This window comes from Anabrus simplex, chromosome 3, assembly GCF_040414725.1.
Source record: "Anabrus simplex isolate iqAnaSimp1 chromosome 3, ASM4041472v1, whole genome shotgun sequence".
Classification (NCBI taxonomy): Eukaryota; Metazoa; Arthropoda; class Insecta; order Orthoptera; family Tettigoniidae; genus Anabrus; species Anabrus simplex.
The window spans coordinates 15,145,574-15,164,303 of record NC_090267.1 but is presented as its reverse complement, the minus strand read 5'-3'; the positions used below and the strand labels follow the sequence as shown (position 1 = coordinate 15,164,303).

Below are 18,730 nucleotides of genomic sequence, written 5' to 3'. Positions count from 1 at the left end.
CAGCATTTTTCGTTCTTGTTTTTCAATTTCATCAATTTTAGAGTGGCCTCCTGAAGATGTGGTTTCTGAGACATACAAGGCTTCCGGAAGAACAATAGTCATGTAATGCCGAAGTTTTGCATTTCGTGACATCACTCTTTTATTGTAGTGGTACCATGTTATTCGGTATGCTTTCAGGAGTTTGGTGGCTCTTTCTAAATTAGCTTTTCTGTCCAATCCGGATGGTACAGTGATTTCTCCTAGATATTTGAAGGAAGGGACCTGTGTGATTATTCCATAATTTGTCTGTAGTGGGGATCTTTGGATATTCTGGTGTCCATTAGCCATGATATGAGTCTTCTCATACGATATTTGGAGGCCTGTCTTTGATGCTATCTCATGCAACTTCTCTATGGCATACCTGGTTTCTTCACTAGTCTTAGTAAAGATAGCTAGATCATCAGCAAAAGCTAGGTACTTCACGTTAATTCATTTTCCCCGAGTACCAATGTTTATACCTTCGATTTCTTTTCCCCATTCCCTGATGACTTTGTCTAACACTAAGTTAAAAAGGATTGGGGAGAGGCCATCTTTTTTGTCGAACTCCTGTATGCACTTCAAAAGGCTCTGATAGTTCACCTAGTAACTTCACTTGTGATGTTGTGTCTTTGAGAGTCTGGCGGATTAATTCTGTGGTCTTCTTGTCCACACTGAGCTCTCCTAGGATGTCTACAACAGTTTGTCTGTCGATAGAGTCATACGCCTTCTTAAAGTCTACAAAGGTGACAAATGTGGTGGTACTGCGGCGTATCCTTAATATCGTCTTCAGACTCCAAATTTGCTCAGAACACGATCTGCCTTTTCTGAAGCCTGCTTGGTATTCACCAATCAAATGATCTGTTTGTTGTTCTACTCTGTTTAATAGCGCTTTAGATAGAACCTTGTATATAACTGGTAAAAGGGATATGCCTCTGTAGTTGTTGGGGTCCGCTCGATCGTCTTTCTTATGTAACGGATGGATAATGGCATTTTTCCAGTCCTTCGGAATCATCATGGTCTCCCATATTTCTGTTAAGAGCGTATGAATTCTGATGAGGTCATCTCCTCATATTTTCAACATTTCTGCAGTTATGCCATCGTTCCCAGGGGCTTTATTGTTTTTGAGCGATTTGATTATCTCTTTTATTTCTTGAGTTGTTGGGGCTGTGAGTCTGGGTTTGGTGGAGGTTTTTCAAACTGTAGTCTTTCAATTGGTGGATCGCAGGTCAGTAGATTTTGGAAATAGTCAGCCAGTATCTTGCTGTTCTCTTTACTGTTTGTCTCTAGTGATCCGTTAGGTCGACGAAAACTTAGTGTTGGTGGTTTGTACCCTAATAAGTTCTCATGAAATGTCTTGTAGAAACTCCGAGTGTTGTTTTTCTGGAAATCCTGTTCTATCTCTGCGAGTCTGTTTTTCTCATATGCACGTTTTTCGCGGCGGATTGTTTTTGAGGTCAGTTTTTGAGTCTTAAGGAAATTCTGCCATCTGTCGACTGTTCTATGTCCATTCCATTGATTCCATGCTTTGATTTTGTCATTGATAGCGTCATCACAGGTTGTGTTCCACCATCTGTGTTTACGTTTTCTGGGTGGTTGTCCGAATTTCATTGCTGACGACTGTAATTTGTTGCGAATGTCTGGCCACACTTTAGGATCTTGATCGTGTATGTCATGTACGAAAACGTCAGCGTTCTTCCTCAGGCAGTCCGGATCCACTCTTGGAAATCGACTGCCTTTAGGTCTGGATCTGTTTGGTTGGAACCTAACCTTGATTTGCGTCCACAACTCCCTTCCGTACTTTAACATTCTGAATCTCAAGCATATTCTTTACGGAAATAGCAACATGATCAATCTGGAATTCCCCTAGCAATGGGTTAGGTGATCTTCAAGTTTTCTTTTTATGTAAAGGTCTCATAAAGTGCGTGGACATGAGTCTCAGCATGAATGATGTGCAGGATGAAGTCCTACGATTGATCTGTATTTCTTCTCTCTGCCAACCTGTGCATTGAAGTGATGTTTAGGGATCTTGCTAGTCTTCAAGCAGTTCCCAAAAGTCTTCTACTTTCTGAGGATTTTTCTTATTGTCTATGTTAGTGGGGGCATGGGCATTTATCAAGGCATGTGCTTTGTTGCTTGATTTCACTGTAAGCTCTGAGATTCTTTCACGTGGTGATGTAAAGTCGATGACTGAATCTAAGATGGTCTTCCTTACTGCAAAGTCCGTCGCAAGTATTGATAAATTCCCTTTGATATTTATGGCCGGTTTACCCTTAAATATCCTGAAGTTTTCAGTCAAAGTGGTTCTCATCTTGAAATCTGGTTTCTTGGATCGCTAGGATTTGAATATCAAATTTGTCCACGGCATCAGTCAGTTCTTTAAGCTTTCCCGTTTTCAGCAGGGTGTTAATGTTTATAGTACCAAGGAAGTTCCTCTTTTGGGGGCGAAGAGATTTTGAGAAGCTGCGATCCTTCTCTGAAGCATGATGTTCCCGATCCCCCAGAATCCAACGATCAGGAGAAACCGGACCAGCGTCCGGGGCCCGGGGTATTTGCATTGTTAGCATGTGTTCCATCATGCTAGGGTTACAAGTTGAAAATACAACTAGTGGTGATCTTTTGGGAAAGATCACGAAAATACAACTCGATTGTTGAGATCGAGAGGTGCCTCGAGATGTTCGTGGCTGTGGAAAGGCATTTCCTCCTTTATGGTTGATATATTATTTTCCTTGTAGTCTAGATGTTTTCAATTTATTCACTTCATAGGTTGGTGGGTTTTTATCCCCTTTTCTCTTACATAATATTCTCTTCAGAAACATTGCTTAGACTATTAACATTACTCACAATTAGAAGCGTGCCTAAACTTCTTACTTTACACAAACTGAAATAAAATTAGCACACGTTTTTCCTGTGTAAGGATGAGCGCCAAAATATCAGCCATTGAGTAACTTAGTGTATCAGTTGTTTACACTGTTGCCAACTACTTTTTCTAATATAGGCAGAAGTCAGTGAGATATACCCATTCAAATAAATCCCAGTCTTTGAGATGCAGTTCTCACTAAACCGGAAGCCTGACTTATGCCTGTTCAAAACTATTAGATCTGCCTGTATGTACAGTACATTAAGGTGTGAAAAATCGAAAATTGATAAAATCATGACGTACGTCCCTTTAAACAATTGACATGCTCTTTTGCTCTCTCAATTGACTTTTATATATTTCCTGCCTTTATTTTGATGCACCCATTACTATAACCATATTCTTAATGAAGGACGTGTCTTAATATTATGATTTATTGTGATTTTTGAAAGTGTGACAACTCAAGTTATCGATTTCTTTCTTTCTTTTGCTTCAATGTTTTATTGTTCTTTCTTTCTTTCTTTCTTTCTTTCTTTCTTTCTTTCTTTCTTCAGTAAGGAGTAACCAAACCAAACCAAACTCTATGGTGCGACGGCCCCGAAGGGCCATGGTCTACCAAGCTACCATTACTCAGCAGGAAGGTCTGAAGATTACGAGGTGTTGTGTGGTTGGCATGACAAATCCTTTTAGCCATTAATGTTGGCTTTCAAGACTGGGGCCACTACCTCACCATCAGATAGCTCCTCATTTGTAATCATGTATGCTGAGTGAACCTCGAACCAGCCCTCAGATACAGGTAAAAATCCCTGACCTCACCAGGAATTAAACCTCTGGGTAAGAGGCAGGCATGCTACCCCTACAGCACAGGCCTGCTTTTAAGGAGTAAGGGGGGGGAGATTTTTAATCATACTGGTGTTTTAAGCTTACTGGCTGGGTATACCTTCAAGTTTACCACATTAAGCAAATCCAGGAAATATACAGGAGCACTAATGACCAAGACTACATTAATATCACTATCTTGACTATAGTGAATCCATGCTTTAATAAGAATAGCATAAAATAGAATGGAATACTCCCATCCTCTTCTTCCGGATCTTTCATTTATTGCAGTTCATTACGTTTGATACATCCATTAGATTTTGCTCACTTAATTATTTGATTAACACTACCCTAGACATTATTTATCTTGTTCTGGATGTTAACAGTTCTATATAGTGTAGAACAACATGTTTCTTCCCCTTTCTTAGCTTTTTAATTCTTACTTTAGTGTCACTAATCTTATGGAGTATCCCACCATTACAACATGCCTTATGACTGAATTGAAAGTGGATGACTGAATGCATGGACTGGATTCCAAGTCCTCTCTTTCAGTCACGGATAACCATCTAGTACGGAGAGAGTTTCATGCATTATGATTTGATGAATGGATGGTTCCTAGATTGAATTTCATGTCAGAGTGAATTGATAAACAATCTTCTCACCCAGTCAGGGATAGCCACAACCTGGGGAGAGAGCCATGCTGTAATAATGTACACATACAGAAAGGCATAGGTCTGCAAACAGAAATAACATTTTCATTTTACACGATTCCCTTGATGCCTGAATCTTATCACAGAAATAAGATTTAAATAAATTGTTACTCAGTATGATTACTGCATCACTGTCATTCACATGTTCTACCTGTTTCTTCATTTTCAGTTTCTTGTTCATGTTTACAGTAGTATTCTGAATTGAGCTTTGTAGAACAGATGAATTTCATTGTCTTTTTGGAGGAATGTTTGCAGCTTTTTCATGCTTTTGAGACATCATGATTAAAATCTACATGGAAATTGAATGATATAAGACCATTGTTATAAAACTGTTCCATTTGTCACTTTATACTGAGTACATTATTAAATATATTATTTGAAATTGCCACTCTTCTCCTTACCTAGTATTATCCAAATATTATAGAAGATATTAATTAATTACATTCCCAAATGTACCAATAATGGCTTTCACAATACAGCAGCATATTTGTTGACAGTACATTATATTCTCACAGGTCAAAAAAAGGAAGTACCACATAATACCATCATGGAATATAAAAGATAACTCCAAGGAATTGTATTGACAAGCAGGGACACTACACAGTGTGGTTTGTATTGCAAAATGGTACTGAACTGTTAAAAAATAATTATAGTTCACTATTGTAAGTGGTAATGGTGGAGAAATAGCTTGTGTACTATATTAGGAACTAAAGTTACGTGACACAGCCTGTAATTAGGTTTTACTTAAAAATTCTGAGCTTTTGGTATATGAGTGCTGACAGGTCTGCTCCTTTTGCATTGTAGCAATTTATATGTGAATTTCAATGCATTGAATATCTAAATGTAGATATACAGAGAACTATTCTGCAGATATGCATAGTTGGCAGGTTCCTAATCTGTGAAAGATTACCTGCTTTCATGCTCCAGTTTTGTTAAATATCTAGTGGTCATTTTCCTCAAAAATAAAAATGTATGAAAATTCCGCTCACAAGTAGACAGATTAATAACATTCCATAGCACACTGTCATTATCGTGCTGCATGTGAGTAAATAACTGATATATGCAGACAGAAACATGACAATGGCTATGACCCAATAAATGTATGGAATGATGAACACTGGACCTTTCACAAATGTCTTTCAGGGAATAAGAAATTGAAGCTGCTGTTATTTGTACACATGCATAAGAAAATGTGCTTGAAACATAAGAATTAAACAAAACATATTTTGTCACTAATCAGTAGCATAAGTAATGAAACCTGTTTTCTACAAACAGTACAAACAATTGCCAAGACCAGAGCTCAGCCGCAAAAATCTATGTTAAGTCTCTCAGACTCTCCAGTCATTAGGGCAATTTATTATATGAAGGTGAACATTAAAGAGATGAAAGAAAGAAGTGATTGAAAATTAAATAATTTTAATTTCAGTGAATTTGTCTTCTTGTTTATAGCAGTAACTGTGTTCAGCTGGGTGGAAATTTTTTAACTTTCTCGCAGATAAAGAAATTTATACTTTATTTGGATATTCATTTCTAGTACTCTACAACAGTCTTACCACAGATTTTCTCTGAGCATGAAGGTTAAAGATTAAATAATATTTAAAAATAAGATCAGAAACAAGATTAAACAAGGTAAAAAGTTTAATGTACTTATGATTACGATATTGATATGTTATTCATCTCCGAATAGTCTGACTGTATTATTTACACAAGAATGGAAAGGCAAGTTTGAATTGAGTTGGGAGAAAATCAGTTCAGCTTCAGAAGAAATGTAGGAATACGTGAAGCAATCCTAATTTTACATAATATAATAATAATAATAATAATAACAAATAGAAATGGGGAGCGTCTAGTGGGTCTCTGCAAAGCCTTCAACCTGGTAATGAAGTCAACGGCCTTTAAGAGACTACCAAGGAAACAGAAGACCTGGACGTCACCCAACAACCTTTTAGGGGAATTTCAGATAGATCATGTTGCCATTGCAAGGAAAGCCCATAGAGAGATCCAGAATGTAAGAGTGTTAAGAGGAGCGAATTTGGACTCCGACCACTACCTCTCCAAAATAAAGCTGAAATTTCTACCTAGGAACACTAAAAGAACCAAGTCAGTTAAACTTACTAAGTTTGATTTAGAAAAACTTGCAACTTGCAAACAGTTTACAGAGAAATTGGAAAGAATAGAATGCAGAGATTGGGATGAATTGAGGAAAAATCTAGTAAAAGTAGCAACAGAGGGTGCGCCATTACTAAAACAGAAGAAGCATGCCTGGTGGACAGCTAGATGTGAAGAAGCGGTAATGCAGAGGCAGATGGCCTGGTTAAAGTGGAACTCACAGAAGACACAAGACAACAGAGAGAAGTTCATAGAGCAACGGAAGATAACTGCCAATATCATCAGACAAGTGAAACAGCAATTCACAAAAGACCAATTGACACAGTTGGATTATGACTTCAAGAAGAACAATACCAGAAACTTTTACAGAGGCTTTAAATGGAACGTTAGTCACTACAGTCCACCCAGTCTCCATTTCCGTGGACCAGATGGGAAGATAGCCTATAATGACACTCACAATTGCCACCTTCTCGCCAAGTACTTCGAGGATCTCCTTAATTGTGAATCACCTGATACCTTTCTTTGTTTACCAAGACAACATCAAGCAACCAAACTCGCAACCACCATCCAAAGAAGAAGTAATACAAATCATTCAGTCTCTGAAAAACAACAAAGCATCCGGAGAAGATTCGATAGTAGCCGAACTATGGAAGCAGGCTGGAGACAAGACTGTAAGCAAGCTGACAGAAATTCTACAAAACATCTGGGAGACCGAAACATTACCTAGTGACTGGACCACTGCATTGATTCATCCCTTGCACAAGAAAGGAGACTTGACTGACATCAATAATTATCGAGGAATCTCATTGGTACCTGTCACATACAAAATTTTCTCTAAAGCCTTATTAAATAGAGCCGAACCTCAACTAGACCCACAATTAGGAGAGTACCAGGCAGGATTTAGAAAAGGACGCTCTTGTACAGAACAGATACTCAATCTGCAATCAGTATTACATCAAGCAAAAATGGCCGGTAAGAAATACGTTGTCATTTTTGTCGACTTTACAAAGGCGTATGACTCAGTAGACAGACCTACTCTTATGAAGATTTTGCAGAAACTAGGACTTGATGAGAAGACCCATAACCTAATCAAACAGATTTTAAGCAACACCAGGTCACAAGTAAAGTTCAGAGGAGTCATATCAGAAAGTTTTGAAATTAAATCAGGAGTGAGACAGGGAGATGGTCTGTCCCCTCTCCTCTTTAATTGTGCCTTGGAGAAAGTAATAAGAGAGTGGCAAAAGGAGTTAGCTAGAATGGAGATTCCAAGTGGCATTTATTTGGGACATAAGCGCAATGAGCTCAGTGTTGACTGTCTGGCGTATGCCGATGACCTGGCCCTGATATCTAATTCAATAGAAACTTCAGTGAAACAACTAAATGTTCTCAGACAACAAGCAGCAAAGGTTGGGCTACATGTGTCTCTCGAAAAAACACAATTCATCACGAACATCGGTGAATCTCCTTGTACGTTGCATCTGGAACAGGGAGAGATCAGGAAAACCAACAGGTTTAAGTACTTGGGAGAATGGTTGGAATCCAATCTTTCTGAAGGAACAGCTTTGTCAACTCGAGTTAACAGGCTTGAAATGGCCTACCAACTGACCAAGAATACCTATAATAAAAAGTGTCTCTCTCGTAATACTAAGATGAAGCACTACCAGACAGTCATCCGCCCTGAAGCCTTAGATGCTTCAGAGTGTTTAACATTCAACAGGAAGGGACTCATGGAAAAACTTGTAATCCGGAAAAGAAAGATAATGAGGAAGATACTGGGGCCAGTCAAGGAGGGGGACAGTTATAAAAGATGGCCTAACCAAGAGCTCTACAAGTACTGTGAAAGAATAACGAATGTAGCAAGGAAGAGACGCCTAGCATTCTATGGGCACGTCTACAGGATGCATCCTACCAGGTTGACCAACCGGATTCTCAGCTACTGGAAAAATAGGAAGACCAAGTCACCATGGTTGATGGAAGTGAATAAAGATCTACAGGAACTGGGAATAACAGAAGGAATCTTAAAGGATCGTACAGCACTCAGGAAGATGCTTAAACATAAGAAGTTCCAGGACAGATTACCAACAAAGAAGACTGGCGCCCTTTGGACAAAGGAGAGGAAGGAGCAACACAGCCTGAGGATGCGCAACTACTGGGCAAACATCAAAGCCCATTCCAAAATGCAATAGTTGAATGTCGTGGTCCTTAGCTGGCCTATACGAAACAACAAGAAGAAGAAGAAGAAGAAGAAGAAGAAGAATGTTATTATTTTTATACCTCATTTACTACTTTCTCGGTTTTCAGAGACACCGAGATGCAGAATTTTGTTCCACAGGAGTTCTTTTATGTGCCAGTAAATTACTAACATGAAGCTGATGTATTTGAGCACCTTCAAATACGACAGGACTGAGCCAGGATTGAATCAATCATGTTGGGCTCTGAAGTCCAGCGATCTACAGTCTGAGGTACTCAGCCCAGCCTGACTTAATGTCTGATCTTCAAGGATCAAATTAAGAAACACAAGCTCATGTATGTGGCACTTGTACATCTAAAAACAGCATTTGATAATGTTAATTCGACCAAGCTATTTGAGATTCTGACGGCGATCGGGATCAAATACCAAGAAAGAAGAATTATCTACAATCTGAACAAAAATCAGTCTTCAGTCATAGAAATTGAGGACTATAAGAAATTAGCCAGACAGGAGTGGGGCAAGGATGCAATTTCTCCCCTCTCCTTTTCATTGTTTATACAAAACAGGTTGTAAAGAGCATCAAAGAGGAATTTGGGAAGGGAGTCACAGTCCACGGGGAGGAAAACAAAATTCCATGATTTTTCAAGGAAATTAAATTTTTTCAGGGTCTACAGAAGATATAGAGAAACTGTTGAATGATAAGGGGAAGGAGAATGGCATGAAACTAAATAAATCCCAAACAGAAGTAATGGAATTCAGACAAATGAAGTTAGGTGATACAGGAAATGTTAGGAAATGAAGTCTCAAAGGAGTAGGTGAATACTGTTAGTCAAACATGTCAGCTTTATGTCTGTAGACTTATTAGGATATTAAAGAACTCCTGCAGAATAAAATTCCAGCACCTTGGCATTTCTGAAACTGGTAAAAGTAGTTAGCGGAACATTTGCTCATTTCAAACATCGACAGTAACTAGTTCAGAAAGAGAATAGAAGCTTTTGGAATGTGTTGTTGCAGAAGAATGCTGAAGGTGAGATGGATAAACTGAATCACAAATGAAAGGAGGATATAGAATCAAATTGGTGTGTGGAGAATGATCTGTGAACATTTGAGCAGAAAAAGTTATAGAATGAGAAGACACATCTTAAGACACCCAGGACTCGTTCAGTTACTTTTTGAGGGAAGTGTAGATGGTAAGAATGATATGGGTAGTCCGAGATATGAATATCACAAACAGATTAGAGGAATGTACAGTTTTATAAAAATGAATGATTGACATAGCATAGGGTGTGATGGAGGGCAGCAATACCTCAATCTGTGGACTGATGACCCAACAACAACAGTATTCATCTGTGTGTGCTTTTTGAAAGTGACACTTTGAATGGTAATTTGTTTTTGACTTTGTAGGCTTTAAAATTTGGACATTAAAAGAGCCCACTCTCAAAAGACTGGAAGCCTTAGAACTTTCGCTTCATAAAAGAATGCTTAGAGTCTCCACCAATTTATTTATTTAAATCATGTCAGAAGCATACATAAGTTTAAAATTAAATATAAGGAAAAAACATAAAACATAATATAAATACTTCAATGACGAAGAGCCACATTAAACTATGTGAGCCCAAAACCTTGCAACATCAAGTGCATTTGGCTTCGCTTTCACCAGGTCTTCTGTTGTGCAGCTGAATGGGCATGAACTACATTGCAGCAAATGGGCTGTGGTCTGCTCTTCTCCACATACTCGTACATGCAAGATACTGTCCACTTCGAAACCTCATTTTTTCTGCTTTACCCTGCACTGCGTAACACCAGAGTGCAGTCTATTCAGTGCTCTCCAGTTCACCCAATCTGTGACATGGCCAGGAGGGAGTTCCTCTTTTGGGGTCATCCATTGACTGATCCTCGTATGTTGACTTCTGACGCGCCATTCTTGAATTCTTGCTTGCTGCGCTGTTCCTGCAAGTGTTTCGCTTACTCTCAAGAAGCTTTTCATAGACTTAAGCCGCTGGCGTGGTGGCTCATATCCAAACAAAGGGTGGGCTTCCGATGTCAACACCTTTCTCTTTTCCTTCTTGGCTGCCACTTTACGGTGAATATCGGGAGGTGCTATCCCTGAAAGGCAATACACTTTTTCCAAAGGTGTAGGTCTCAAACATCCAGTAATAATGCGGCAGTAAGTGTAAGATTGGGAAGTCGGCAGGACGGATGACCTTCGAATGGAACAAATTAAGAACTTTGGTCCTGCTGCGAAGTGCTGGCTGGTAGAACTCATGAACAACTGTGTTCAGTCTTCAATGATACCTAAAATATGGAGAAAGGCTAGGGTCATAGCCATTCTAAAACCAGGCAAAGATATAAATGACCCTAGGAGCTACAGACCAATCTCCTTATTGTGCCATCTTTTTAAGATTCTTGGGAGAAATCCTCAATAGGTTGACTGATAAAATCGAGCCACTTCTTATTCCACAGCAAGCTGGTTTCAGGAGAGGGAAAAGCTGCATATCGCAGGTGTTGAAATTAAGTCAACACATAGAAGATGGTTTTGAAGGCCAGAAAATCACAGGAGCTGCATTTATAGATCTCTCAGCAGCATATGATACTGTTAATCACCGAATTCTCCTAGGAAAGGTATATAGCATGACAAAGGACTTTCAGCTGACTTGTGCCATTAGAAACCTACTTCAAAATCGAAGTTTCTTCATTGGGTTCTAGGAAAAAGAAGCAGGTGGAGGATACAGAAGAACGGACTACCTCAGGGAAGCGTGTTGGCACCAATGCTTTTCAATATTTACACAAATGATCAGCCTCTTCCTGCCGGGACGAATAGTTTCATCTATGCTGATGATTGTGTCATCACTTCTCAGGGGGGATAACTTCGAGGCGATTGAACAAACATTGTCCAAAGCTCTAGACACTCTTGCTGGCTATTACAAGAAGAATCAATTAACACCAAACCCAACTAAGATGCAAACCTGTGTTTTCCATCTAAACAACCAGGAAGCTTCCCGATCTGTGAAGGTCACTTGGCAAGGCATAGCATTACAACACAATTCTACCCCGAAGTACCTCGGAGTCACTCTGGATCGTGCCTTAACCTACAGAAAACATTGTTTGAACATCAAGCAGAAAGTGGCTGCTAGAAACAATATTGTGCGGAAGCTAACTGGAACATCTTGGGGAGCACAACCAGACACAGTGAGGACATCTGCCCTTTCGCTCTGCTATTCCGCAGCTGAACATGCATGCCCAGTGTGGTACAAATCTTGCCATGCCAAAGCAGTTGATGTAGCACTCAACGAAGAAGCATGCCACCAATGAACAAGTATTATAGAGAGCAAAATGCAAAAAAGGACTGTTACCCACCATCAAATGCAGAAAAATTGCATACCTAGGGCATGTTTTGCGTGGTGAAACGTACGCAGTTTTACATCTAATTTTGAAAGGCAAAATTGAAGGGCGCCAAGGAGTAGGCAGATGGAGAACAACGTGCCTTAAGAATATTAAAGACTGGATAGGCATAAAAAGCACTAAAGAACTGTACTGTGTTGCTGAAGACAGAAAAGCACTCCCCGCATTGATCGCCAACATCTGGGAGACTGGGCAGTGCACATAGAAAAAAAAAAGCCTTAAAATATATTAGTAATAATGTGTGTAATCTTGAGATTTATACTGTTTAAGTTATCTTGGAATTGAGAGTATTTGCTGTTCTTTTGGAGATTTGTCTGTACCCTCAGCAGCTTTATTCTATTGAATCCCAGAATTTGCAACAGAAGTTTTATTTATGTGTGACATCAAATAAAAGTTGGCTACAGCTCTTCTGTGAGATATTTCCTGAGGATTATTGATGCAAAAATTAAGTACTTAAAGACTAAATTATGGCTCTGGAAGCCATAAAAGATAGTTAGCAGGATATAAAACCTAATAGGTATTAATAAATGAACAATTGGTTGTCAGAGCATGAAAATGTGATAACCAATCAGTATTGTCCCCATGTTTTTAAAAACGTACAATTTAAGAAGTTGAATCATATCAGTCCAACCATGTATCACTTGGAGGAGAGAGAGAGAGAGAGAGAGAGAAAGTGTTCATTGACACTATTGAGGACCAAATCGCCTTCCTTAAAAGGTATCTTCATTTTTATATCATGGAAAGAGAAACACACCTGGTGGCCATGATCATTATGGCATCAAGTCTATGTGGTCTGACACCGTGGTTAGCCAGTTTGAGTTCTGTTGATCAAAAATTTTCACCATCAGAATGTTGACTAGCAGGTAAGGAGAGGTGGAGACATACAATTTCTGTCACTAGACTGCGTGCCAAAAGTCTGGATTAAATTCCAAACCTCTTGGCAATGTTCATATAGAGTGAGTGATGCTGTTGATGGCTATTAGTCTGTTGTATGGGGACATAAAGCTTTTAGCAGACCAGCAGGTAACTTTGATATGCTAACACTAGGTTTCATCATCCTCATCCCACATCCAGACGTGCTGGTCATCAATGGGTGTCAAATAGAAAAGGCGAGCTGAACATGTCCTCAGACACTCCTGGTACTAAAAGCCATGATAAATAAATAAAAGTGAAATGATCCACTTTTTGTGAAGTAGCCGACTGAACAAACACTACTATATTCTGACATTGATTCAATGGGGCATTACTCCCGAACCTGAACACAGATGTTTTTCATTGCTAATTGCAGAAGAATGTAATCTCATTCACAGTTAGATCAATGGTCTGGCTCAAAACTCCCTAAGAGGGACTCCCAGCTAAACAACCAAGTGGGATTTTTCTATGTAAAGAAATTATCTCACTTCAGACATAAGTGTTCATATTAGAATTGTTTAGAGATATTAAGTGCTTCTTCATAAGATAGAAGCTATACTGGCCATTGTTGTCATAGCTAAAATAACCTTTCAGTTTATCAAGCTGTCAAATACAAGATACATATTTATAAAACACAAGTTAACACATTAATGACGGCCTACGTTAATTAACGTAGTTTCATATAGGTGCATGGGCAACCGGCTATGTAAGTTAACGTTTTCTCACATTGCTTCATTCTTGTGTGATTTCATCCTCATACGCATGGGAGTGAAAGTGCGACATTCAGTTCAGACGAGTCTGTTGATGGCGACAATAAAGTGAGTGAAGATGCCAGTGATAGTAGTGACAGTGAGGTTGATAGATGGACAAATACGGATGAAAACAGAGTCCAAGAACCATTTACAGGTATTTATATTTCTTCCTACTTCTCATGCTAGGTGTGCTTCTGTTGCCGGTCCACAGGAAAGAATGGAGTAGCACACGCCTGGACAACAATGTGTTAAAAGCTATTCTTCTGACTGATGCAGCATTATGTAGTTATAAAGTCCACAAGGTCCATAAGGCAGCAATGTTATCTATTGGCCTCATAGCCCTCTTAACACTCATACAGAAATTGGTGGCAGTCTACATGTACAAAGACGAAATGAACAGGTAGAAGTTACAAATTTTACTAATGTTACAAATTTTATTTTGAGTTTGAGAGACTAAAACAACTTATAGGGTTTTTTACATTGCATGTAGAGTGTGGATTTGAAATGTTGATAAGAACTGCACAGATAAGAAAAAAGAATTGAAGTTTTTGAAATATGGTGTTATTAAAATTTGTAGAAGGTGTGATGAATCAATCAGGTCAAACGTAGAGAGACAGTGAATGAAGTTGATGAATGGAGAAGGGTTAGGGAAAATTTGACAGTAAGAAGAAATAGATTCATAAAACACATCTTGAGAAATATGGAACTTGTTCGGTTTGTTTTGATGGGAATTACAGGGGATATGAATCATAGGTAAATGGCAGGCAAAATATAACAAGTAGATTAGAGTATATGTAGGATAAGATGTGATTGAGTGCTGGATCAAAACAATATACAGAACCAGATGCTGAGGGACCCATCCACTGGGTTTTCATGAAGTTGGTTGCAATTCGATCATGTGGGTTTTTGGAATGAAAAATCATGTCTGTGTAGCTCAGATTCCAGGTAAAATTGGAGTTCCTGTGGTTATGGTTGAGACACTGACAGCCATGTGAACTATTGGTATGATTACATAACATTGTAGGTTGTATTGTTATAATCATAATATTAACAGTTATGTGAAAGTCTGGGTTGTGGTTGTGTTCAAAATAATATTAATTACATATAACTGTATGCCTTTTTGTAATATTTACATTATCAAAAATCATGTAAAATTGTTTGTTCCATTATTATGATCACAATATCAAAATTCTTGTAAAACTGTAGGCCTATTGTTATTGTTGACAGTCATGACAGACTGTAGGTTGTATGGCTGTGATCTTCATGTGATCAGTCTGTTGGCCTTATGCCTAAAATCACGTCATTTAAAACTTGAAGTTCTATGGCTATGATCCCAATATCAAAATCCATCTGAAACTCTAGCTATTATTACAATATCAGCGGTTACAAAAGGTTATAGGTCCTGAACGGAGTATGTTTGATCGTGCCTGTTCCTGTGATTATGAAATTGTAACGTGTTGGCAGGGTAAATTATTAAGCACTGAAACTGGTAGCATTCTACTCCTAAAAAGTATTATCTAATTACTAGTTTAACTCACACAGGCATGCTGTGCTTATAACTTACACTCATGGTGCATGTTACAAAATTGCACAGTTCGTGCTCTCTCTTTTGTTCACACCGTTCATTCATGTTAGTTCACACTAGTCTTAAGTCCACCAGCACTACAGTCTCACCCACTCACAGAGTTACTCTCCTTGCTGCTGTCACATCCAACAGTTCACAGCCTGCACACAACAGTCTTGAAGTTCAGGTTAATATTCGCTGTCCACACTCTGGTGGAGATCCGTCCACAGCCCCGTGTCGGCACCCAGTGTCCCTAACCATACTGCACCAGAACATGCAATGGCCTTCTACAACTTCTGGATCCAGGAGGCATACACCCAATGACAGGAAAACAGAACAAATCCTCATTTTGACAGACGGAAACTCCCTGGACTGCCCCATGGAATTCAGGCTATCATACTCGGCTATTATTTGGCAACTTACTTGAAACTAACTGAACTTATTGCACCAGCCAAACTCCTCACCAACTCACTGAGTCTCCACACTGAACTGAACTCTGCAGGTTGTCCGTTGCCTTATGTAAGGGGTGCACCCATTCCAGATAAATCAGCCTCTCGAAGCTCGTGGAAACCTCCAGGTATTGAAGAGTCTCGGTCCTCAGGACTCGTAGTTTCTGCATCTTGAGGCCTCTGGCGGTGTAACCACCAATGACAGCCACTGTAGCAGTGTTTGACTAACAGCGTTGACCCTCTCCCACAAGGCCCAGTGATGACACAGCTTACTCGCACTGCCTGCACCCAATGTTGGTGGTTGAAAATGGCAGATGGAGAGGCTGTGTGCGCTCCAGTATCAACAGTCATGAAATATTGGAGGTCTTGTGACCGTGATCTTTGTATCAACAGTCTGGTAGTCTTAAGCCTATGATCATTGTATCAAAGCCGTGTAAAGTGGATCTGATCACCATATCAGCCGTAATGTGAAACTACAAGCTGATGACCTGAATAACAATAATAATAATAATCTATTTTTTGTCTCATATTTCAGTGTAAGGTCGGTGGAAGTTATTTGAAACCCAGTACCTTCTAATTACTTCATGTGCTGCATGAAATGGACTTAGAAGTAGAGATCAAGGACGAACCAGTCTGGCTGGAGGGAACAGGAAGTACTTCACTGGTATGTATCATTTCAGATAGCAGTAATTATACAGTATAGCACTTCTCAAAGCAAAAGAGGTGAGTGTTTTATCGTCTTTCTCTGCTCCATGTTTTACTTCATTCAACACAGTCTGTTGTAATCTTCCGAGAATCATTTGCAGTTCAATGGCTCCTCCTCTTGTTAGTAAATGGTCAGTATTTGTAGCTCAGGTGAAAAAGCACTGCCCTTTTATTCTCATACTGGTGAGTTTGATTCCAGTTCGGTCCAGTAATATTTGAAGATGGTAAGATACATCTACAAATGTCGATATAGTAACGGTATGTAAGTGATTTCAGCTCACTTTATTGCTCTCAGCTCAGTGTGCTTGACCACCAGTGCGCAGTGGTTTTACATCCGGACAATCAACGAATGCATGGTGCTCTAACCGTAATGTGACGAAATATTCCTGGTGTTCATAATAACATCTGGGCCCCTAATGACCCAGCAATATTTGCATTAATTGGAGAATTTAGGTTAAAGTTGATTGCTTGGTACTTATTACTCTCAGCATCAAAACTACACAGCTGGTTCTGGAGAGCCGTCCTCTTACCTGAATTTGTGAGCTGGTATGAAATCCACTCAGTTTTTGCAAGAAAGATTGGAAGAGCTATCTGATGAGAAGGTCTGTAAATGGTTTACAAAGTGAAGAATATTAGCCAGGAAGATATATCATGCTGAACATACATCACCTTGTAATCTGCAGGCTTTCAGGCTCAACAGTGGTTGTTTGTCAAGGCTGTGGTGCCATGGATTTTGTTTTTGTTTGTTGTAAATTTCTGCTTGTGATATTCAAGTAACTGTTTTTTTTTTTTTTTTTTTTTTTACAAAATGAAAGATAGTATCTTGTCAGATCATGTTTGCTTGAAGCACTGTATGTGACAAAAATCACAAAATTCATGCATCATGTCAACCATTGCAGAATCCTGCGATCTATCTAATCTTAGCTTCTTTCACACCAACTGATTTCCTGCTCCTTAACTCTTTGAAGGGAATGGTTATGGGTAATATTGATGTGTGTGTGTGTGAGAGAGAGAGAGAGAGAGGTCTGTTCTCTTCCTCTCACTTGATTGGCTAAATATTGTGACACTGACTTTGAATTTTGAATATTGTCTTCTCCAAGAATCATTACCTTACGAGCTTATGTAGTGAAGGATGGAAATAATTGTGTTATTTTTTTGCTGCCTCTTAACACGTTGTACAATATAGTGCCTGGTTGGAGGAATTGGAGTAGCACCTGATTTTGGTATTCTTACGATGACAATTACCTTGTGTTGGTTTTGAAGTCATATCTTATTAAAAAATCAGATCAAAAATTAGATGGATGGCTTTTCCGGCGTTTGCTCTATTAACCAGCGTTTCGTCTTAGGTCTGACACTAGACTCTTCAGAGTGGGATGTGTCAGACCCTACCCACTGACGCTGGGGTGTATGCAGGTGAACTTATCAGAAGCTTATTTATGAAGCACAGTCTGATTACTGCATACGGGAGATAAAACTCCACAATGGAATTAATGCCCGCCTAGCAATTCCAAATGGAAATTCTAAGTTCCCATGGAGGGAATTAGATTCTTTTCCACCAATAGAGCATATAAAAAATCAGATCAAAAATTAGATGGATGGCTTTTCCGGCATTTGCTCTATTAACCAGCGTTTCGTCTTAGGTCTGACACTAGACTCTTCAGAGTGGGATGTGTCAGACCCTACCCACTGATGCTGGGGTGTATGCAGGTGAACTTATCAGAAGCTTATTTATGAAGCACAGTCTGATAACTGCATACGGGAGATAAAACTCCACAATGGAATTAATGCCCGCCTAGCAATTCCAAATGGAAATTCTAAGTTCCCATGGAGGGAATTAGATTCTTTTCCACCAATAGAGCATATAAAAAATCAGATCAAAAATTAGATGGATGGCTTTTCCGGCGTTTGCTCTATTAACCAGCGTTTCGTCTTAGGTCTGACACTAGACTCTTCAGAGTGGGATGTGTCAGACCCTACCCACTGACGCTGGGGTGTATGCAGGTGAACTTATCAGAAGCTTATTTATGAAGCACAGTCTGATAACTGCATACGGGAGATAAAATTCCACAATGGAATTAATGCCCGCCTAGCAATTCCAAATGGAAATTCTAAGTTCCCATGGAGGGAATTAGATTCTTTTCCACCAATAGAGCATATAAGAAATCAGATCAAAAATTAGATGGATGGCTTTTCTGGCGTTTGCTCTATTAACCAGCGTTTCGTCTTAGGTCTGACACTAGACTCT

At 39.2% G+C, this 18,730-nt stretch overlaps 1 protein-coding gene across 3 annotated transcripts in view; it reads left to right on the top strand.

Annotated features, from left to right (window-relative positions):
* Positions 1-18,730, top strand: part of LOC136866948 (zinc finger protein 792) — a 134,003-nt gene that overhangs the window by 28,709 nt on the left and 86,564 nt on the right. For 2 of the 3 annotated variants that reach the window (XR_010859593.2, XM_067144040.2), the window contains exons 2-3: positions 3,427-3,668; positions 16,316-16,444. Coding sequence is in view for 2 of the 3 variants with exons in the window: in XM_067144040.2 (XP_067000141.2) it covers positions 16,379-16,444 (66 nt within the window). In the remaining variant the exon portion in view is untranslated. Of the gene's footprint in view, positions 1-3,426; positions 3,669-4,916; positions 5,010-16,315; positions 16,445-18,730 lie in introns of all 3 variants that reach the window. The other variant, XM_068226960.1, reaches the window with a different exon arrangement.